Genomic DNA, 24,072 nt, shown 5'->3' on the forward strand with positions numbered 1-24,072 from the left:
AGGGTGACTTATAATGCTGGGAGGGGAGATGCAGAGTGGCTGAGAACGAAGGGAGTGAGGACTTACACAGGGTGGCACAGGACGCAGGGTAGGAGGGATTATGCAGAGTGGCAGGGAATGCAGGGAGGGGAGTGACAAAGTGGTGGAGGATGCAGGGTGGGGAGACAGTGATGCCCATTATACATATGCCACACACCGTGATGCCCATTATACATATGCCACACACCGTGATGCCATTATACATATGCCGCACACCGTGATGCCATTATACATATGCCGCACACCGTGTTGCCATTCTACATATACCACACACCGTGATGCCATTATACATATGCCGCACACCGTGTTGCCATTCTACATATACCACACACCGTTATGCCCAATATACATATGCCTCACACCGTGATGTCCATTATACATATGCCACACACCTGATGCCCATTACACGTATGCCGCACACCGTGATGCCATTATACATATGCCGCACACCGTAATGCTCATTATACATATACCACACACACCATGATACCCATTACAGATATGCCAGTGCTCTATGAGTTGTTGCCCATGCCCCCTGTCCCTCTCTTGAGCTACAACACAGTTTACTATTTGCAGAGTGTACAGACTGAGGTGTCCCTTGCTGGACCACACTTTATGTGTTTGTGGGCAGTAGCCATGCTAGCACACGGAATGGTTCCCTCTCATAGTAGTTTTGAAGGAGTGCATGCCAGCTAGATTGCAACATGTGGGTGGGAAACGGGTGACTGTCTCAGACTCTTTGAACACAGCATGGGGTGAGTGCAAATGATGACTACTGCTTGTGTGGATATAAAGCCAGTGCACCATTATACCTGCAAATAACCAGAGGTTAGTGATCAATGTAAACGTTGACCTTAAATGTGCAGGACTGTGTTAATACTAATGTTGTTTGGGGGGGGGGGGGGGGGGGGCATGGAAAGGGGTCTCTTCACAAGTGTAATTGCCTGTGATGGAGTTTTGTGCCCCCTTAAAAAAATATATATATATATATATATATATATATATATATATATTTACTTATGGGGGGAGGGGGGCACAAAACTCCATCCCAGGCAGCAACTTATGCACTTACACTTATGAAGAGATCCCCTTACACCTCCATTTCAATTGAACACAAAAAAAAAAACTTGCCAGGAATCTTACATTTTCATGCTGCTTCCCCTACCCGCCGCTGCTCAGCCTTCCCACGCTGCTGCCTGTCTTCCCATGCTGCAGCCTGTAGTCGGCTCAGGCTGGTGTGCACTGCAGGTGCGCCGCGACATCACCCGCAATAGACGATCCGGGAGGGCTGCTGCAGCTCCTCCTGTGGCCATCTTTAAATGAGTCACAGTAACGGCCGCGGGCGGCCACGGCCATTTTTGGTTTGGGCAGGATAGGGATGCTGCGGCCGCTAACCAATGTGATAGCGCGGTCTGCGGCCCAGCCAGCAGGGAGACCAGCCAGGGGGAGACTGGCCCACCGGGAAATAGCCCAGGAGATGGTTAAAATGATTGGATGCTGAACTCATAAATGACTCCAGCTAGAAGTCGCACCAGACCATTATTGCATGTAGTATATGTAGTATATGCAGTTTGTATCTTTTCTCTGTTTGTGTGTGTTTTCTCCGGGTGCTCTGATTTCCTCTACATTCCACAAACATTCTGGTAGGTTAATCGGATTCTAACGAAATGAGGTATGGGTATAGATTGTAAGCTTCACTGGAACAGGGACCGATGTGAATTAATAAATAATATTTTTGAAACTCTGTATAATGTGTGTGCACAATATACAAATAAGCATAAGTATTCATGGCATGATAGAAGCTCTTGTAAATTACTGTGCTAATGTACTGAGCATAAAGGACTCGGCATACTCATGCTTGATGATATTAAAAATCAGGGTCCAGTTTAATAATAATAGACTAGACTATGCAGTGTACACACAGTGAGATTTAACATGAGATTTTGACTATATAGTCAAAATCGTATGCAGATCGCACAGTTCTTTTTACCTTGCTCTCCCGATTGTGACAGCACAAATTGAAACCCAGATAGACAGGGCAGCAATGACTATGGGCAGTATTCAATGAGAAAAGTTCTCCGTGTTTTGTGGAGAACTTGTGCTTTGTTCGCCTTGGACGGAGCATTTTGCTCTCCAAAAGCGAGCAACCCTATTCAATGTGAAATGTTCTCCGTCTTTCTAAGTGACTTTCTCCGTGTCTCTCCGTGTAGCAATTCTCCATCTTTTGATGGAGAGCTGGAATGTGAACTTTTAAACTAAAAGGTTTTTTCAAGAAATTTTGGTGTAAAAAAATCAGTTTTTTTTTTCTGTGAAGGGGCATGTTATTTTTATTCATGTGCTTGTAGTACATGAATATATATTTAATTTAAAAAAAAATATTTTTTTAAATTTATTTTTTTTTTTTTTTTTTTTACACAGTGCAGCCAGCAGGGGGCCGGAGCGCTCGAGCCGCTCATTAGATATTCATATATTCACTGCACCCGAACGTAACTATGCACAAACGGGTGCAGTGAATACTGGGTCCCCCGCTGGCTATAGGGGGGTGCAGCCTGGGTCCTGGAGAGCCCCCCTCCCCTCCACAGTCCTCTGGAGCAGCCAGGGAGACTTTAATCTCTCTGGCTGCTTCCGGCTCCCTGAAAGCTCCCTGCTCCCTGCAGGGGTTAAGACTCTCCGCGAGTAGCGGAGAGCATCAGCCACATTGAATAGAGGGAGCAGGAGTGGCAGAGAGCCCTCCGGAACACGGAGAGTGCATGGAGAGCGAAATAAAACACTCTCCATGCACGGAGAACTTTTTCATTGAATACTGCCCTATATAGTGCAAATTGAATGTAGATTGTATGAATTGTATGTAAATAGTACAGAGATAGCAAAGATTGCATAGCACTCAAATCTTAAGTCGAATAGCAAGGGAATCTCACCATGTGTACATTCCATATGAGTTGTATGTAAAAATGACAGAGATAGCAAAGATTGTATAGCACTCCTATCTTAAGTCGAATAGCAAGGGAATCTCACCGTGTGTACACACAATTACTGTATACGTACATTATTTAATTTCCCTATGAATATAGTTTTTCTTAAAGTTATGGTATTATTTCTAATATATTTGTATATACAGACCTACAGTATTAGCACAGTAGATTGTGTCCATAGATTTTCATACATATGAATATCACTTTGTGTTCTAAAGATATCATTTTAAAAAGTGAACAATGTTCATTTACACATTACAATATTATAGATATAGAAATACTGAAACCTGTTAAAATAAATAATAAACAAATAAAATTAAACATGTTTATCAATTGGAAACATTTCATTCAGTTGAAATGTGTCAATTATTTAATCATATATCTAAAGTAGGGCTATTTATTGTTAAATAGAGTGCTATATCAAAAGCTACATTATTTCAATAGCTAAATTAGCAAATAAAACCACTGACTGATACAAAGTGGATATAAATAAGTATACAGAAAAACCTGTTAAATTACACAATAAGGTCTCAACCTCTTCCACACAACAACACTGTCAATGCATCATATACGAAAGGGCACATATCAAATCTTCTTGACATGCCAACATTTTCTTTTTTTTTCTTTCCTTTTGCAATTAAATTGTTATACAGTAAGTTTTCTGTATGTAGAAAAATATATTCAAAACTGTTCCACAAAATAATATTTAAATGGAATTACTATTTTGCATATTTCACCATGCAATATTTAGTTATTATTATTATTATTATTATTATTATTATTATTATTATTATTATTATTATCATCGTTAATATTATCATCTTTCATTTATAAAAATACAAAAAAAAAAAAATCATACTGCACAATGACAAGAAACTATTATTTGTTCCAGGCTGTTGATGGATACAGGTTCTAGCTTTTCTCTCTAGGCAGTTGGGGTAGGTACAGTGTTATCCCCGGGATCCAGTCACTTGGTTGATAGAGGTACAGTAAAACCCCTGGCTGCCAGCAGTTGGTGGATAGGTACTGTGCTAGCTCCTGGATCTAGTTAGTTGGTGGATACAAGGTACAGTACTAGCCCCTGGATCCAATTAGTTGGTGGATACAAGGTACAGTGCTAGTCCCTGTCTGACAGCAATTGGATACTAGAAATAGTGGTAGCCCCTGTCTGACAGAAATTTGTGGATACAAGGCACAGTGCTAGCCCCTGGCTGCAGGCAGTTAGTGGATTCAAGGTACAATGATAGCCCTTGGAAAAAATCAATTGGTGGAATACATGTACAGCACTAGCCGCTGGCTAAAGTCAGTTGTGCACAGAGAGATAGCGAGAGGGAGATACCTGTGGCAGAGAGAGCAAGAGAGAGAGACCTGGGGCAGGGAGAGTCAGAGATAATTAAGACCTGGGCCAGAGAGAGAGAGATACCTGGGACAGAAGCGAGAGAGAGGAACCTGGGGCAGAGAAAAAGAGAGTGTCAGAGAGACCTTAGAACTGGGACAGAGATTGCGGGAGGAAAAGCCAAGCCAAGGACATGGAGAAAGGGATCCAGATATATCAATAGCATATCTATTGCAGATCTGGCTGAGAAAATTATGGTGCAATGCTCAGGTCATCATCAGCAGGTCCTTTATTGCAGCAGGCTCTGTTGCAGTGTGCTAATTCCAACAGTACACCAGTGGATGCTTATTACAGGGGGACATCTTCCCTATCACATCCCCTGGACCCACCATTGTGAGCAATGCCGGCAGCGGTGCCATCTTGTTGTTTTGGTGAAATTGTGCTGATCTCGTCAATGCTGTGCCAGGGAGTGAGCAGCATGCATACCATACCTTTGTTCAGCAGCAGGCCCCTTTTTTCTTTCCAGGCCTTGGACCCAAGTTCTGCCAATCCCTCCCCCCATATACACACACAAACCCTGATGGTGGCCTGGTGATAGCCCCTGGATCCAGTCAGTTGGTGGATACAAGGCACTGTACTAGCCCCTGCCTGCAAGCAATTTGTAGATATAGGGTATAGTGCTAGCCTCAGCTGGTGGATATAGGCATGGTGGTAGTTTCTGACTCAATACAGTTTATGAAAACAAGCACAGTGCTACATAATGCAATGTGAGTATTCTCGGTTGTAATTGACAAGCGAAGAAGCAGTTGCAGTTCTGTTTTCTTGCACTTTTGGGGTCTATGGCATAAAATTCTGCAGTTTCACCAATTGAGTTTAAGAACTTTGCAAACATTTAAGTAAGTAAAGTGTTTACGAAACACATTTAGATATTTTTAGGATAAATGCAAAAAAGTACCATGGTCAGTCCAATCAGGCTCAGGCTTGAACTAGCCAAAGGGGAACAGGGAATACCCCCAGTGGGCCTCACTGCCTGGGAACCTCAACCTTTCCTCTAGGAATCAGGTTCCACACTGTGTACTTGTATTTTTCATATGTTACCTTATACTGTAGAGGACAATGCTATACTCTACAGTGCATTTCTGTTTATAGGTTTCATTATCATGCATGTGTCACAGCAGTATTTACTAAATATATTTATTAACGAGCCCAGACCATGCATTCTTTAAGGTTTAAGCAAACGAAGGTGGTGGCTGGCCAAAATTCCATATATGGGCTCCTACCACCACTGCATCCCACCCCAAGCAGCAATGGTAGCTTGCACCCTTCGTGCATTGAACCCTAAGATGGTATGTAGCATAAAGTATGTGGAAAGTTGTTGTTTATACTTCTACCATTAGTTAGAAATAAAATGGAAAAATACTTTCTAACCAAAATCTTATTTTCAGACATATGCAGAACGTCTTCTGGGAAGCTTCTCACTGGCAGTTCCTATATTTGTTGCTTTGTCATGCTTTGGCTCCATGAATGGTGGTGTTTTCGCTGTGTCAAGGTGAGATAATATCGATAACAGCCATAATAATAATAATAACATTGGACTACTGCTGGCTTTTTCTCTACACTTACCAATTTTATGTTATTTTAGAGGAAAGAAAATCTATGAAGTTTTGACTTTCAATCCTTTTTCATTTATATTCTCTGTAATCGATCAATCACTTGATAGTGCTGACAATATTCATCAAAAACCTGATAGAAATCTCTTAGAGATGTGTATTTCTCTAGTCAATGTGTATTTCTCTAGTCAATCAACCCCCAAAAAAAACCTTTTTTTTATTATGTAGAGTAGCGATGCTTTAACATTTTAGATTTTTTATCGGCTACACATGCTTTGATGCAGTCATCAAGCAATTTCAGTATAGATTAATTTATAGGATCAATAATGAATGAACGTACTTGGCTAAACTTCATTGTTTTATTGTTCTGTGCCAAACAACCATATTGCAATGAAAGCATTGTTAAGTGGCATACACAAGGGGCGATTTTCACCCAATTTTTTAAGTGATCTGACTAGATCGCTTAGAAATGGAACACTGGTCGCTCTGTGTGTAATGCCCTCGACGATGGCGATGCACGGTCACACACATCACCATCACCCACAGGGAAAGACAGTGCTTGCACTGTCTATCCTGCTACATTGTGGGGCTTTGCCTGTGAACAATAGGCAAAGCCCCGCTCTGCACACATCATGATGTTCATCGCGGGAGTGTGCGTGCTTAAGCCCGTCACTCAGCCCGCAGGCCAGCGTCGCTTCGTGTGTATGGGGCTTTACAGTACATGCACATCACAAAAAACAAAAACAACACAACACTGTACTCTATATGAGACGGCTCAATTTATACAGCACCTGAATTAGTATTAAAGGGGCAGCTGAAACCTGTGACAGCTGCCCCTTTAATACTACTTCAGGTACTGTGTTAGGGATTGTCTCACCTTTAAAAGCCATAAGGTACTTGGCAGTTGAGCTTTAACCCAGGAAAAAACACATGTTCATTTTAGCTATGATGTGTAAGGAGTTGCCAGGTTCCTAAGAAAACCAGTTGTTAGTGTAGGACTTGCAGTGAAATGGGGTCCCTTGGCGATGGGCTGCAAGCTTAAATGCATTGATCAATTCATGAAATAAAACCCCAATATTTATTTAATTGATTATTTTAATGCTAAGGTGAGTTAGTTTGTTGTAGTGAGTGCTGGCCCCCCTGTGTGTGTGTATATGTGTGTATGTATATATATATATATATATATATATATATATATATATATTTTTTTTTTTTATTTCAAACTGTAATAACTTAGCGTACAGAGTACATATATTACCAACCAGAAGCGCCAATCAGCTCCTACCTGCCATGCCGCAGGCTGTGTTTTAAAAATGACTGGGAGGAGCAGGGCCGGACTGGGACCAGAAATCGGCCCTGGCATTTTTGAGCACACAGGCCCACCAGCAGTAGGCGGGACCCTTGCCATGCGGTGAAAAGGGGGCATGGTCTCATGGAAAGGAGGCGTGGCATCAGAAAAAGGAGGCATTAAACATTATGGAACACATCGTAATGTTCATTATAGAATATAGCACAATCTGGACCCCACAGGCTGCTCCCCCTGTATTATAATACCAATAACCAATAAAATAAGATATATGGTCCAGGCAATGGATATTATAGTGCAGTTAAACGTATTTATTGTTATGCACAACTTAAAGTAATAAAATTGTAGCTGAAAGTATAATTGCTGGAGTGTGATACAGGGTCTGGGGTATATGAGGGAAGCAGTCTCTGGGGCACAGGAGGGTAGTGATGTGGGGGACAAGGGGAATGTGGTGCAGAGAGCTGGCGTCCCGTCTCTCTGCAGTACACAAACCCCTAGGGGTTTCCTCAGGTTGGTGTGTTCTGCAAAGTCACCACCAACAAACAGGTCCCTCGTCGCTTAGTCGGTCCCTCGATGCCGTTCCCACCTGTATTGATGACAGGGGTACTAGGGTGTGAGTCCTCTGTGACTGCGGGCCTGTGCAGGGCAGTCAATCAGCTGTTAAGTAGTTGCTGGTGTCACTGATCTGAACAGCTCCGGAGCCCCGGAGGCTGTGAACAGTGACCCAGAAGCCGGTGATTCAGTGCACAGTGGGGCGTGCAGCGTAAGGACCGGCAAACCAGGAGGCGCAAAGTGATGTCACCGGGTGCCGTCCGTGCTGTACCGCTCTGCAGTGTGCTGAGTGCTGGATGGATGATACGCCTAGTACTGCTTGTTGGAGGGAGAGGGAGGGGAGGTTGGCGACGGGGGGTGAGCGTGAGGACGCACAACAGTGCGCGCTGCTTGTGGCCGGCGTGGACTGCAGGCAGGGTGGAAGTGTCCTCACAGTGCCCGCAGGTATGATGGCCGCTTGCACAGGACAAATTCGGCCCACCTGGCCATCGGCCCTTCTAGCATTTGCCAGAAGGGCCAGATGGGCAGTCCAGCCTTGGGGAGGAGCTGATTGGTTGGTGGTTTATCACTCTACATTTTATCACTTTTTATGGCTTAATACATCTGGCCCAAAGAAAGATTAAGTGGAAAGATATAAAGTATCAACCAATCAGATACTTTAATTTCACAGACTGCATTTGAAAAATAACAGGAGCTGATGCAGTTACAGGTGTGTGGCAAGGGGAGCCATTAGTCCATCTTTATGTTACATAAAACTGTTTTAGTAATATAAAACCAATGACATACTGTAGTATACATTTTTATTATAACAGATAAAATTATTAAAAACTATTGTCATTGTTTGTAAAGTATGTGCACAATTAGGGAAACAGAATTAAATAAATATGTTATTCAATATTTATTCCATCAGGATGTTCTACGTAGCATCCCGAGAGGGCCACCTTCCAGAGATCCTTTCTATGATTCATGTACACAAGCATACTCCTTTACCAGCGGTTATTATTTTGGTAAGCTAAATAACATCTTTAACATGAATATTTTACAGTATATTGAAATAAAATTTACTATTTCTTCTTTCATCTCATGCTATATTTATAATATCCATCTTTCTTGAAGCTACTGTATCATAATGTTTACACATATGCTCATAATGCTTCACACAAATGTCCGTAAATTGTTCGGTGATCATACAACACTTTATTATCATGTTCCACTTCTTACACTATAGTCGGATCCAGGCAGTTGGAACTCCAATGATGGAATTCCGACACCAGTCAGAAGACCAGTGCCGGGACCCCGACATTGCTCACAATGCTGGAATCCCGAGTGTTGGCATCCTGAGTATGCCAGGGAGAGCTAAGGTTAGGCTGCAGAGGTTGGGGGGAGTTATGGTAAAGCACTAATAAGGCAGGGTTAGGCAATAGGGCAGGGCTGGGCAACACCGGCCCTCCAGATGTTAATGAACTACACATCCCAGGATGCTTTGCATTAGTTTTGCTATGTGGCCATGCTGAAACTGATGCAAGGCATACTGGGATGTGTAGTTCATCAACATCTGGAGGGCCGGTGTTGCCCAGCCCTGCACTAGGGGGTACAGTTAGTTTTAAGCTGCAGGTAAGGTTTAGGCACCAGAATGAGGGTTACACTCTACAGGGGATGGGGGAAGGTTATGTTTAGGCTATGTGGTGAAGTGCTAGGGTTAGGCACTAAGAAATTAGGGTTATGCACCAGAGGGGAGAGTTAGGCACTAAGGAGTATAAGGTATAAGGTTAGGCACTAACAGGGTACAGTTAGGGTTAGGCTACAGGGGGGTAGGTTAGATTTAGGTACTAGAGGGGACAGTTCTATATCCTGATGTTGTCTTATTTACTGTATTTTGTTTCTGTCTATGCTGCTGTTTACAGTGGAATTTCGTTAATTTTTCATATTCCATGTGGACATTTGATGACAATAAAGAGATTATTATTATTATTATTATTATTATTAGGTGTCGCGATCATGAGAATCATGATGCAGCTGTCGGCCTTCTGACCACCAGCATCCCAAGCGATGGGATCCCGTTACCATCCCAAATATTGATCCCTACAAAAATACAATGGCTAGGCCAAACAAGCTCTGTAGCCAATTATTATTAGCCAATTATTAGGATGCATGTTCCACATTTTCTAGTCATTTGTCCATATGAAAAAGATGGATCAAATGTATGCTATGGACCATTCAGCACTTATACTCCTCTTATACAAGAGTTAAACATATATTTTTTTTTCTTTTCAGCATCCAACTGGTTTGGATCTGTACTCTGTAATGGAAATGCACCTCTATAGCAGATGCAAATGTGGTTTAAATAATCTAATTTTGATTGTGTGCAATCAGTTCTATATAATTATGGAATTTTCCTTTAAATAGTGTGTCGTGCTTCTCAGGAGACCTAAACTTGTCCAGGTTGCTTAGGAAGAAAATGATAAATCATTAGTATAACATTACTTTTGTTTCTTTCATTATTTTATTGCATTTGAAGGCCATGCAGCATCACGCTGTTATCAGTTTCACTGGCAGATTTGTGCATCTGCTCCTGGTATTTAACTCTCGGAGGCAGGAAAGTAAATCACTTCTTATTAGTGTGTGTTCCCTGGGATTGTATAGATGGAAAGGGACTGATTATTTCAGGCTTCTTCCCAGACATGAAGTCTTTTGAAACAGAGGTATGACTAATAAAACCTAAATTTGCTTAATTGGAAGTGAAGTAAAGCTCTATCGTCTGAGAATTCGCAATGGGCTCATCAGAGGCACTACTGTAATGAAGGACACAAACAAGTGTACACATTTATAATGGGAAAAGACTAGCTGGTAAATTGATTCTCTGTTTAAAAGCATGTTTTTCAGGCAATGTCCACCAGATATAAAAACATACACATAGAGAAATAACTGGAAAATATAACACTGTAGTATACATTTTACAGAGTAAGAACAACAATTGACAAATATACAATAGCACAAATACCAATGAAAGCACTACGCCAAAATATACTATAAATCATACCTGATCCCAGCAAAATTAAATACATTTGTTTTCTAATCTACAGTATTTTCAAAAGTTATTTTTAGATAAAATATTTTTTTTGCAATAATTATCACATTATAAATCATTTCTGAAAAATCATAGTATATAAGGGATTTTATATAATGGGAAAATATATTAAATTGGTATTATGTAACAAATAATGTGTTTGATTCTTACTTCTAATATGTACTGTACATTGTACAGTATGTGCATCTTATGGTTCCATGCAATGTAAACTGATAAATCTATTATTTCTTAGAAATATAGAGTAAGATAGACATGATGTACAGCAGGGGTGTCAAACTCAAATTCATCGGGGGCCGCATCAGCAGTTTGGTCACCCTCAAAGGGCCGGTTGTATCTGTAGGTCCCCCTGTATAATTATAATGCCGTGACACCACAGGCTGCTCCCCCTGTATAATATAAAATGAATGCCATGACACCACAGACTGCTCCCCCTGTATAATAATAATGCCATGACACCACAGACTGCTTCCCCTGTATAATATAATAAAAGTAATGCCATGACACATAAATGATTATACAGGAGGAGCAGCCTGTGGTGTCATGGCATTATTATTATTATACACGGGGACACCTCAGGAAACAGCAGATATATATTTTTTTTTTATTGTGAGTGTGATCCTCATCCTCACTTACTGTTTCTCCGTCTGTCCTGCAGCTGCTGCTGCTTCTTTTAGCTTTTCTTCACTGCTTGCTTCGGCCACACTGTCCCCGACTCCCGGTCCAGCTTCCCTGCCTGCTCCTACTTCTCTACAGACGCATGGGCGGGCGGCGTCATCGTCATGACGTCCCCACCCAGTGTCTGTCACTGCCGGGCATCAGAGGGAACAGGCGGCCAGGCCCTCCTCCACGTAGCCGTGGAGGCCGGCGGCCATGTTTCTGTAGCCGCATACATATGTGCCTACAGAAACATGGCCGCCGACAGTGGAGGAACAGGTAAGGTGGTCGCGGTGGGGTGGGTGAGAGGAGGTGGCCTAGGCAGGAGCTGGGACACACTGCGTGCTATCTCCACGCGCGGGCCACATGACGAGGTCTGGCGGGCCGGATTTGGCCCGCGGGCCTTGTGTTTGACACCCGTGATGTACAGTATGTATTGTATGTCTGTCACAACCATAAAAACCATTATAGAGATGACAATTATTATTTTTGCTTCTATACACTTGGCTCACGTGATAAAACTAGGTATGGGTCGAATGGTTGACACTATCTAGGTTATTAGTCATTAGGTTTACCACTATTAGTCAACAGGCAAAAGGTTTACACTGCCAAAGTTCGACATGCATTAGGTAGACATGTTAAAAAGGTCGACATAGAAAAGGTCAGCATGGAAAAAGGTCGACATGGGGGTTTTCACTTTTTTGGGCATCTTTGTCAACATAGGTCAATATGGATACTGTATAAGTGTACCGTGTCCCCTCGTATGGCTTGCTGCACTTGGCGAACTATTATATTCTCCCTCTATGCCCACTGGGATGGTAAAGTATGAACAAGTCAGTTTAAAAAAAAAAACAATCATATAAAAACTCATGTCGATTTTTTTCTATATCGACCTTTTGATTGTGTAGAACATGATGACCTTTTTGCAGTGTCGACTTTTTGACGACCAATAGTGTTCAACCTATGGACTATCAACCGTTTCACTGTTAGACATTTTGACCGCATACCGTTGAAACCAATGAAGTGGATACAGAACATTTCCTATGTATACTGGAAAGTGATTTCATAGGTCACAGAAAGGAAATCCAGATAACATGATCTCTGGGTACAGTAATTGGGTAGTTGGGGGTGTTGCCAGTTGCCCAGATTTGATGTAACACTATATCAAGCAAGCTGCTCTTAGGAAGGGTGTTTACCTGTATATTGCCCACCACATCCATGTCCCAGAATGTGTCACATTCCGGGCTTGGTGCATATGCGGAATGTGGCCAAACCTCCAAATAATGCATTTGTAGAGGTTTGGGCACTTTTAAAACTTTTCTGCATCTCGTGCAAGGTGAGAACCATGACGAGGACTGCAAATACACATAGCCCACGCTGAGTCTGGTGATACCCCTGGCAGAGGTGAATTTAGGGGTCAAGACAAACCTTGTCACAATATTATCAGTTGCCCCATCATGTCACTGTCCCCTTCATGAATGAGCCTCCTATCTGCCAAGGCAGCACCAACTTCACCCAAAAAATTTACTGACCATTGCCCCCTTCTTCCTGAGCACTTACATTTTTATATTGTAAGTAGTAATGACAAAACCAGAACAAAAAAGAATCACTTGGCCTCATCTGGCCATCAGCCTACCAGGGCTATCATGCAAGAAAGCATGTTGTGCCCCTAGCAGGAACTGTCAGTCTGATGTGCATATTGAGAAAACTACCACTGACCTCCATGGATCAGCTACTGTAAAGCAATGTCAGAGTGTCAGTAGACCAGCTGCACTGCCTTTAATGTGCCCCTGCAGTGAGACCCTGGACATTCGCAGAAGCTATAAACACTGTCCAGTCGGAGTTGAGCTCTGATAGAGGCACCTCTGCATCCGGCTCCACGGGAGCGGATGGCAGGGAAAGCAGCCCAAAAGGCACTGTCCAAACTTCCCAGCAGTGGCGTAACAACAAATTTTGTGCCCCCGGCCTGAAAATTTCTGCGCCCCCAGTTAAAGACTCCACCCTGCCTTACCCCTCCGGGACTGGTCTCTGGCCGGGACACGTAGATCTGCTAGTCTGCGTCCCGCGCTCCTCCTGGCACCTTATGAAAAATTTCCCTCACAAAATGGCCTCCCCCTAACAGCAGACCGTTTCTAAGGATGCTAGAGGAGGCCGCTGCCTCCTCTAGCATCCTCAAAAACTGTCTGCTGTAAATGGGGGTGGCCATTTTGTGAGGGACAATTTTCATAAGGAGTCAGCCAGGAGGAGTGCTGGGACACAAGCTAGTAAATCCCCACATTCAACACAAGCAGGGCAGCGCTTACTCCACCCACTCTATACCACTTTAGTTAATCTGCAGGTCCCAACTCCCGGCCACAGCAGATTCGGCGGCTGGCGGAAGCATAACAATAGCCCCCGCAGACCCCCAGCACTCACACTTAGCTAGCGCCTCGCCGCCATTGTGGGGTCTGCAGCGCTATTGTTACGCCACTGCTTCCCAGTTCCCCAATCTGTCATTCTACTAGATTTATAGAAACCGCACATGCCCCTATAGTTTGCTAATGAATCACGCTATGCAAATAAATTGAATATGATGACATAGCTGGTAAGAATCATTTTACATAACGTTTCATATGTTATGGTGTGAGTTTTAATGCGTCAAGATGACAATTTATTCATACTTGTTCTGAATGTTAAAATATAGAGAGTGTCATAAGTACCCGAGCGCTAGAGAAAGTCAGAATGACAATCAGGTAACCAGTTAATAGCCTGTTTTATATATAAAAATAATTCATGCATTGCTTGAGGATGGATTAATAAGAATCTGAAGTACATGCTATCAGGAGACAAGCTAAGCCTATTGAGTGTGTAGCATACACATATTTTACCCATAAGTCTACCTTGAAATTAGAAAGTCTGTGGATTAAACATTTTCTGTGGTTTTAAGACTGCTAGCAAAGTGACAGCATGAGTTCTCTAAACAGATATTGTTTTGACCTTGAGCTCTCGGAGAAATAGGTAAGAAAAATAGAAGCTTGTTACTGGCCGCAAATATGTGCAGCAGCTGTAATGTGATAAAAACAATATATTAAAATAACCTCAGTTTTCTTCTCCCAGCCCATGGGTACAGATGGTAATGACGTTTTCCATTTCTAATAATTTAGATGAATGCTTTTATTAAATAACCCGATCCATAATGGGTCTTATCAGAATTCTGCTTGAAACATAGGGTACAGAGGTAATGTAAAACCAGCTTACCTACTGAGTGCTTGGTACAGTTACTGTAGTACATACATCGCAGCATGCTTTAGTTTGTACAAGTTAAAAAAAGATACATAATTGTAGAAGTGTCTTTTTGTACAGTCTGTTTTTTTTTATAGTCGGCAATAATATTATATACAGAAAAAAGTGAAGATCCAAGCACTAGACATAGCTGTGGTCCTTTTAGCCACAATAATATATCCTAAAATGTAACTAAAGTGATCATGTGATAAGGGCAATTCACAAAGTGGGCCAGTATACACAGATATGGCATACAGGCACTTCCAGCACTGATTAAAAAACCCCGCCACCACCACCATCAATTTAAATCAACGCCTTTCACATGACAAATGTAGCTCTCAAAACAGTAGCCAATCAGAAACCACGGTTCCTGGACCACAACAGATTTGAGAGCATTTCATGAAGGAGAAGGGCACCATGAGTTCAAGTTCTTGGATTGCACCTGGAAATGGCTTCAGTTATAGTTCACAACCAAACAGTTTGATTGGGCTAACACTTTCTGTGCACTGCACATCCAAAAACGTATTGCATACCCCTCGTACAGTTTTCCAAATGGGTTTTATATTGTACTTTTATTCAGGGCTATCTTAACATCATTGTAGGACCTGGGCAAGGAAATGCACTGGGGGATGCCGTCACTAGGTGTACAAGCATTAGGTCAACAGTCATGAGGTCGATCAAGATCAACACATGAAATAGGTCAACATGCATTATGTCATCATGGTCATTAGGTCAACAGAAGCATTAGATCAACGTGGTGAAGGTCTACAAAAGAACACGGAAAAGGGACATGGTACACTTATACGGTGTCCCTGTCGACTGAACCTGTGTACAAAGTGCTACTATGCATCCAATACATCATTTTTTAAATACAAGTATGAAGACTCAGTCGCACACAATATACAAGTCTGGCAAATTTTACAGTGTACAGGTATCTCATCATACTGTGTTATACTTTATGTATGAGGACACATCCCTTTATATAAAGATGCAGAGATCTAAACTACAGATCTCTGTAAGTTTTGTACAGATATGCTGAATTTCATGAGATCATTTTGTTATTAAACCTAATCATAGTCCAAACTTTAAGTTATGTTTTCACTCTTCTCAATCATTCTCAATCACTGCTTCCAAAGGTAGATAATATGCTCGATGTCAGTAGAGACAATCACATATTGATTTTCATTTCCCCATGTCAAATTTGATCATTAATCTTAGTATAGAGAAAGACCTAACATTACGGAATGCTGGATTACCCATTGTGATGGACTTTTTTTGTTCATTCACTTATTTGCAAATTGCACAAGAATTTTTAAAAAAGTGATAGGGACTCCATATATACTTTCCTGCTATCAAATGCTATGGTTCTCTGATCATAGCACAGATTGAGTTAGATGTAAACTGGTAAAGAGATACCAAGAGAGTATTTACCTATTCTATGTGCACTTGTATCTATTTCTATGCCTTGAGAATACACGTGCCTGCCCCAATTTTCATTTTAGAAATGCCAACATAAATACTACTGTGTGTATACTTACAGTATCTTTATTTTTAACATAAAAAACAAACAAATGTATTAATATATGTCTTCTGGAGCACCTACCTGATGTAACCAGGAGAGTAGAGAGCTGTGGCCGGCCCAGGTAATTTTTCAGGGGCATGACCCATTTGTGTAAGGTGTGACCATTCTCCCTTATGCAAATGGATGTTTAAGAGCAACAAGTATGTTCAATGACACAAAGCAGATTTTGTAGGATGCTATTGTACCCCTCATCCAGGGGCAAATCCAGAGGGGGGTTCAATGTCCATGATCACCCCCCCACACACACAGGAAGAAGAAACTGATGCTGCTTGCTGTGGCAGCCTCCTTGCTCCACCACAGCCCAACCAGCACACAGCAGCTGCCTGGAGCATGAAGCTACTACAGTTTCTGGTGGGTAAGGGGGCATGGGGTTTCAGCAGATATTGACCCTCCTTCCTCCAGGGACCAGATAATTAGTATCTACTCCCCATCCTATCAGTGGCAGTGGATAGAACCACTGAATACTTATAAACTATAAGTGGCGGCTATGGAGGGGTGGGGGGGGGGGGGTTTATGGGCTACGGCACAGTTCAAAATTCAAATAGGGGAGTCGCACCAACTGCCATTCCAAATTGACTCACTGGCAGTTAGTGCATCTCCCATATTTGAATTTTGTACTGTGCTGCAGCCCCAGCTCTGAAGCCACATTGCTGTTGAATCCTGAGGCTCTACAATTGAGTGAATCTCTGGTTCTTGCACTTTTTCTTACACTTTTTTTTATATGCCTGCATGCTCCATTACAAGTTATTTTCATTCCCTCATTGCAAATGCATATAGAAATCCTACATATGCTGACTATCATACAGTTACATTGTTATATTGTAGGTGTAAAATGTGTACCATAAAAAGTATGGGAAAAACCTGATCTCCTTGTACCAATAAAAAACAAATCCTTATTTAACCATGCATTAAGCACAAAATGTCACCCTTAGTGCTCTCTTTCCCTTACCATCTGCATAATAACCATTCACTACAGTATTTGGTTTTGCAACACAAATTCTCATTTTTGTGGATTTGTGCTATGGTCACTCTGCTTTCAGCTTTATATAGTACCTTTATTGGTTTTACTCTATAAAACCAAGACAACATTCGAGCCAAACTTTCAAACAACCATGCAGTAGGAGACCCTTACACCTTGGCCCCTCAGCGTAGATGAAACTGTTGATTCTTCAATTTCTAATTACAGCTTCCAGAACAGGTCTGTTTAATGACATCAGTAGGTCTCGGTAGTAGAGATTCTTATAGGCGGTTCAAATGATTTATTTAACATGGGCATGATTCCAGTGTGGAGTTGAGCAAACAGCTACTGGTCTCTGTTGGCATGAGTACAGATATATATTGTTTTCCATCCTTCATTGTTATTGTAGTGTCTCGACAGGTTTTATTTCTAGAGCTCAGTGCTTCTCATCTCTGCTACTCAGGGACCACAAAAGGTCAGGTTTTAAGGCTATCTCTGCCTGTGCACAGACGGACTAATGTAATAGACTGGATCACTGCCTGCCATTGATCAAATAGCATAAAACCGTATGCCTGCCCAGACTGTGGCCATTCATTAACCTCAGCATTAATTTTTTTACCAATGACCAAACAAAATGCTAAATATTTTGCTGGCCATTGTATCAACAGGAGCAGTGAGCAGATTTGACAATGGACTCTTAGATCTTTGCCATATTCAGTATCATGCTTGCTTATGTGCATTAAATTTACTTCTGTCTAGCAATGAAATTCTTTTAACCTCTGTTATTTAGTTTTACATAATTAAAAAGATTTCAAATTTATTATTTTACTTTCTCAGACTTATCTTTCAGGTCATTTGTTTGTGTCATGATTTCATAAATGTATAGTACTGCACTATAAATACAATAAAACTACCACTATTGTGACTACGACTTATACTACTACTATCATAGGTATAATAAGCATTAAACCCATTTAGCATGATAGAATACAACATACGAGTATTACTATTTTAGGTACTTATGTAGTATCTGGGCTGCCGATTTCTAAATCGGGTCGAATCGGGCACATCGCATCGCATCGCATGCGACCATCGATGCGATGCGATGCGATGCGATGACCCGATTTTTCCATAGGAATCAATGTTAAAATGGACTGAGTCCATTTTAACATGGAATTCAATGGGAAAAAGGGGTCCTTTTCATACCCCTACTATCCAAGTGGGCATGGAGTTGGATATAAACCTGTGGCGAGCGTAGCGAGCCACCGAGCCCGAAGCGTGGCGAGCGTAGCGAGCCCCGCGAGGGGACACAGAATACCGGCCCCTCGCGGGGCTCGCTTCGCTCGCCACGCTTCGGGCTCGGTGGCTCGCTACGCTCGCCACAGGTTTATATCCAACTCCATGCCCACTTGGATAGTAGGGGTATGAAAAGGACCCCTTTTTCCCATTGAATTCCATGTTAAAATGGACTCAGTCCATTTTAACATTGATTCCTATGGAAAAATCGGGTCATCGCATCCGATGGTCGCATGCGATGCGATGCGATGCGATGCGATATCGCATCGCATCTGATTGTATGCCTTAACTTAAGGCATACAATCAAAAAATCGGCAGCCCAGATACTACATAAGTACCCTATTTTACGTTCCTCTTTCTGGAGCATGATATACAACTAATGAAGGAGACAACAGCTGGAGAGTTTACTATATCTTGTTGTATGCTGTTAGTTAGAACAAATTGTTCCTTTTATTAAAGTGGCATCTGTAAGGAACACTTATTTTAGGAGTCGAGGTAGTTCCATAGCTTTGAAACTATGGGGTAACTTTACTAAAGCTTCTACAAATGAAAAGAGGGGATGTTGCCAATAGCAACTAATCAGTCTTTCTTTCATTTCTCCATTGTATCCTAGGATATTATAGTAGAATCTGATTGGTTGCTATGGCAACATCACCCCTTTTCATTTTTAGAAGCTTAAGTAAATGTACTCCTATGCATGTATTTCTATTTCTTAGTAAATAACATGGATTGAGAAAAAACAAGTTCCTTTTGGCAAAAGACGGTTTCCAATATATAGCCATAATATTATATATACATCAATTCAGTATGAACTTGATTAGACAAACAAAATATGTGTTGTGATATAAGCTATAGGTTTTATGCAGTATACATATGGTGCAATGTTGCTTGCGATTCAATCCTAATTTAATTGGGATCGAATCGGGATCGATTTGAACGAGAAGCAAAACTCATTTGATTTGGACTATATAGCATAGATCTGTGCTATATAGTCTTGCCTGCACAGTCTATTTCATTGTTCAATTTACACTGAACGTGCATTGGGATCGAATGAGGCTGAAAAGCATCCGATGTCCATTCGATTATGATTTGATTTTGAATATATAGTCAAGATCGAACACAAAATCTCTCTTGAGATTGTCCCTATGTAAGCTCATTCGGTTCCATCCTTTTTTACTGACAATCCCCCTTGCCAACCAATAATTTCTTCATAAACTTAGTATAACATAATAAGTAAGCATGCTGTACAAATCTTTAAATAACAATGAAAAGGAAAAAAAGAAATGTTATTTTATTATTTCAAAATGTAAAAAGAATTTTAAACTCCTTTTGTAATAAATGTTTCAATATTTCCTTATTCTACAGTGTATCAAGTAAAAAAAATCAAATCTTGTCTTTTTGCAGTATCCTCTAACAATGATAATGCTATTCACTGGGGATATCTACAGCCTCCTGAGTTTTCTTAGCTTTGCTCGATGGCTTTTTATTGGCCTGGTTGTTGTTGGACTCATTTATCTGCGATACAAACGACCTGAGATGCATCGCCCTTTCAAGGTACACTCACCTCTGTGTCTGTCTGACATTAATCTTGATATGCCACACGGATCCTCTTTCAGTGTCACATGCAATTGAGGGAGATTGTGTATCTCCAACTAATATAGAGATTCCTCTGGGTGCAACTGTAGCTTCCAATATGGCTAACCATGTATATGAAATGGCCTAAAAAGTTTTTTGCGAAATGTTGGTATAAAGTTTCTGCTGTATCATATGTGACTATTATTTCAAAATAAACCAAATGATTCACTTCTTTATATTTTTTTATAAGTAAGAAGAACTAGCCTTTATTCATGAATATTTTATTTTTTTAATGATTTATAGCCATTGCTAGATCATAAAATGTTCTCGCATAGGATGGTTGAAACTACTATATTAGCATATTCTCATCCAAGCTTTAGTTTCAGTACGTCAGTGGTTCAAAACTGGTGTTTGAATAATGATACTCTACGCTAATATTTCAAAAGTATACCAAGTTATTTTTACTAGAAACTATGCTTATTTATGCTAGAATTATTCTGAAATATATTTACATAGTTTAAGCTTCAAACCCACCTTCCTTATAGATTATTTTGTTTATTTTGAGTGCTGGTTATCCGTACAATTATCATTCTTGTAAACGACCGGAGATACTGTAGGGCCATAAACAAAGTACTCAGTTAGTTTACAGTATAGGTAACTGGTAGATTTAATTGATGACAAGGTTATTTGAAAGCATTGTTAACACTTTGCTAAAGTAGGCACAGATGGCATACAGGGTGAATTGCACTTTCTGTCACCCATCAAGATTTGTGGTATCAGGCTGCAGAGCAGGGTTACAATTGATGCTATTGACTGCAATTCTCACTAAGCCACCGAACCACTGAGGATGTACAGATGGAGCCTTCTTCAACTAGCCTTCTCTGGAGACCCATGGCTCACAAAGGTTTATTATTATCTATTGTTCTCAGCTGCAATACAATACATAGAACAATACAGTAGGGGATTATCAAAGGATTAAGTCCGACAGCTCTGGCTCACTTAATCCTATTAATTGGCTAGCTGAGGATGGCTCTATCTGTATATGGATCTGGGAGTGCTTGTATACTCTTTTGTGAAACTCAAGAGTCTCCCACATAATATGGGAATGTTGGCAACTATGATATATATATTTGCGTCCATATTTACATGACATGGTGCATTTTAATTTGCCACCCCTGTGACCTAAATAAATTTGTCACTATGCTAACTGTTTTGCACAACAAATCATAAAAGTAGAATACTGTATGTGACTGTAAATGATATAGATAGAATGTGATTATTATATATTTTTTTACAGGTGCCAATATTTATTCCAGCCTTGTTTTCTTTCACCTGTCTGTTTATGGTCACTCTGTCATTGTATTCGGACCCAATAAACACTGGGATTGGCTTTGCGATTACCCTTACTGGTGTGCCTGCTTACTATCTCTTTGTCATCTGGGATAACAAGCCAAAATGGTTCAGGAACTTTTCAGGTATAGTACACTACCTGGTGATGTGGGAAATGTGTGTTCCAACTTCCTATTAATTGACAAGTACTGGATATATATATAAAAATAAATATGTACACATGATGTCAATAGTTTGAGATTTTGATCAGGGACATGACACTTAATCTCAGGGCACTAGAAAAATTTGGGGATAGGCTCCTCTATAATGCGTCATCAACTACAGATGCTCCTACACAGCTCTTATGAGCAAGAACTTGTGAAGCATCAGGTCCTGCACATTCTGAGGGGAGAAGAGCAGAGGCCCATGACCTCAGTGCTGTGAGACAGTAATGCTAACCATTACACTGTCCGTGCTGCCCTACGGACAAGCACATGCAGCTAAATGTAATAGCCCCCACGTTCTGGAGGTGGAGTCTGCCCATGTTTTATTAAAGCAGCATCATTTACAAGGCAATAGCCAAGTTGATTTAGCCTTGTAAATGATTTCTGCTTTAATAAAACATGTACACTTGCACAAAAGTCCTGGAACCCTGGAAATTGGTGGATATTACATTTAGCCAATGTTGTTTATACCGCTATAGTTTTCCGAACTGATTGATATCACAGTTTGCGTGTAGCAATACAATTATTATTTATCATTTTTATTTCTATGAGGCATTGCAGGATAATATTACAGTCAGCAGTATACAGTATATAAAGTGAACAATTTTAACATATGGGGAACATGGGGAACAAATGTACAATGCAATTCAATAGTGTATTCACCATCAGAAAGCATTTTTAGGTACTTATGTAGTATCTGGGCGTCCGATTTAGAGATCGGATCGCATCGCATCGCATCAAATCGTATGCGATGTGATGGTCAAGATTTTTCCATAGGATTCAATGTTAAAATGGTCTGAGTCCATTTTAACATAGAATTCAATGGGAAAAAGGGGTCCTTTTCCTTTCCCCACTATCCAAGTGGGCATGGAGTTGGATATAAACCTGTGGCGAGCGTAGCGAGCCACCGAGCCCGAAGCGTGGCGAGCGTAGCGAGCCCCGCGAGGGGACACAGAATACTTTTTAAGAAATATGCGTCCCCTCGCGGGGCTCGGTGGCTCGCTGCGCTCGCCACGCTATATAAAATCAACTCTATGCCCACTTGGATAGTGGGGAAATGAACAGGACCTTCTTAACATTGAATCCTATGCAAAATCGCATCGCATCTGATTGTATGCCTTAAGGTAAGGCATACAATCACAAAATCGGCAGCCCAGATACTACATAAGTACCCATTTTTACTGTATCAGGGCATTATGGGAGATCTCCCCTTGAAGTCAGACACTGCTGACACCTTCGTGTGAGAAAGGTTAATGTTTAATGTTTCTAAAATATTGTTTGGTGACTACAATGTAACATACATTACGGTGTAAATAATGGTCTGTCTTATCTTCAGCTTAATATAGAAATATTTAAATGGTTGTGCTGGACATCGTGATTAGGCTCATTTTCAGATAAGCATGAATCTTCCTAAATCAATACATGAAGCAGTACATATGACCAAAGAGGTCTCATTTGTTATCAGCACCATAATTACAGGGTTAAAGGGAAATGTGCCAAATTTGCAATGCAAAGCACTCAGTACGGTAGATGCAATAATCCTTAATGAGTTGATCAGTTGTCTAAGACATGTAAACTAATTTACAATTCAGTAAGTTATAAATTAACTCATTCTCTCCCTAGGGTGGGGCAGACTGCAGTTTTCTTCTTCTTTATAGTACATATAAAACAGAACTGATCACGGCTCTTAATTGAAACCAGGGCTTTATACCCATGTGAATGTGCCTGTGCATAGATATTGCTTTTTATTATAATAAATAATATATAATATATAATTCTATAAGCAAAAGCTGTAAGTCAAAAATAGGGTCAATAAAGCATATGAGCATAGTTTATTAGGCATGGAGAACACGTTTTTTTTTTGCATGCATGCATGTCGTGGATCTGCAATGCTTGGAAATATATGTCATAAAACATATATTAAACATATTCATTCTAAATGCACATCCAAATTTTTCCCACCATGCGTGATGTAATTGAAAATATTTTATTGTTAAATATGAGTCAATGTATAGCATACTTACCTACATTTAAACTATGCCTCCTGGGAGATATTCAGTGGAGGTGGAAGGAAGCCCCAGGGGAGATTCCCAGGGGAGGGTAAAGTGGCAGATGCAAAATCAAATCATCACGACCCTGCTTATTGTTGTGTAGTGTTGTAATGTGCAGGGGAAGGGGAGCAGAGCAGCAATGTCACAATCTACCCCAATAATAAACCCCCCATAATGCCTTCTTCCCCAATGGATACTTGGAGATCTCCCCAAAATGTGTGAGTCTCTCTGATGTTCTG

General features: G+C 40.9%; 1 protein-coding gene across 3 annotated transcripts in view; it reads left to right on the plus strand.

Moving 5' to 3' along the window:
- SLC7A11 (solute carrier family 7 member 11) overlaps window positions 1-24,072 on the plus strand; it is a 248,006-nt gene that overhangs the window by 196,840 nt on the left and 27,094 nt on the right. For all 3 annotated transcript variants that reach the window (XM_083173680.1, XM_083173663.1, XM_083173671.1), the window contains 4 exons: window positions 5,793-5,896; window positions 8,726-8,822; window positions 20,059-20,208; window positions 21,527-21,704. In XM_083173680.1, the coding sequence (XP_083029806.1) occupies window positions 5,793-5,896; window positions 8,726-8,822; window positions 20,059-20,208; window positions 21,527-21,704 (529 nt within the window). The remainder of the gene's footprint in view (window positions 1-5,792; window positions 5,897-8,725; window positions 8,823-20,058; window positions 20,209-21,526; window positions 21,705-24,072) is intronic.

The sequence above is a fragment of the Crinia signifera genome, chromosome 1, assembly GCF_055691185.1.
Source record: "Crinia signifera chromosome 1, ASM5569118v1, whole genome shotgun sequence".
Classification (NCBI taxonomy): domain Eukaryota; kingdom Metazoa; phylum Chordata; class Amphibia; order Anura; family Myobatrachidae; genus Crinia; species Crinia signifera.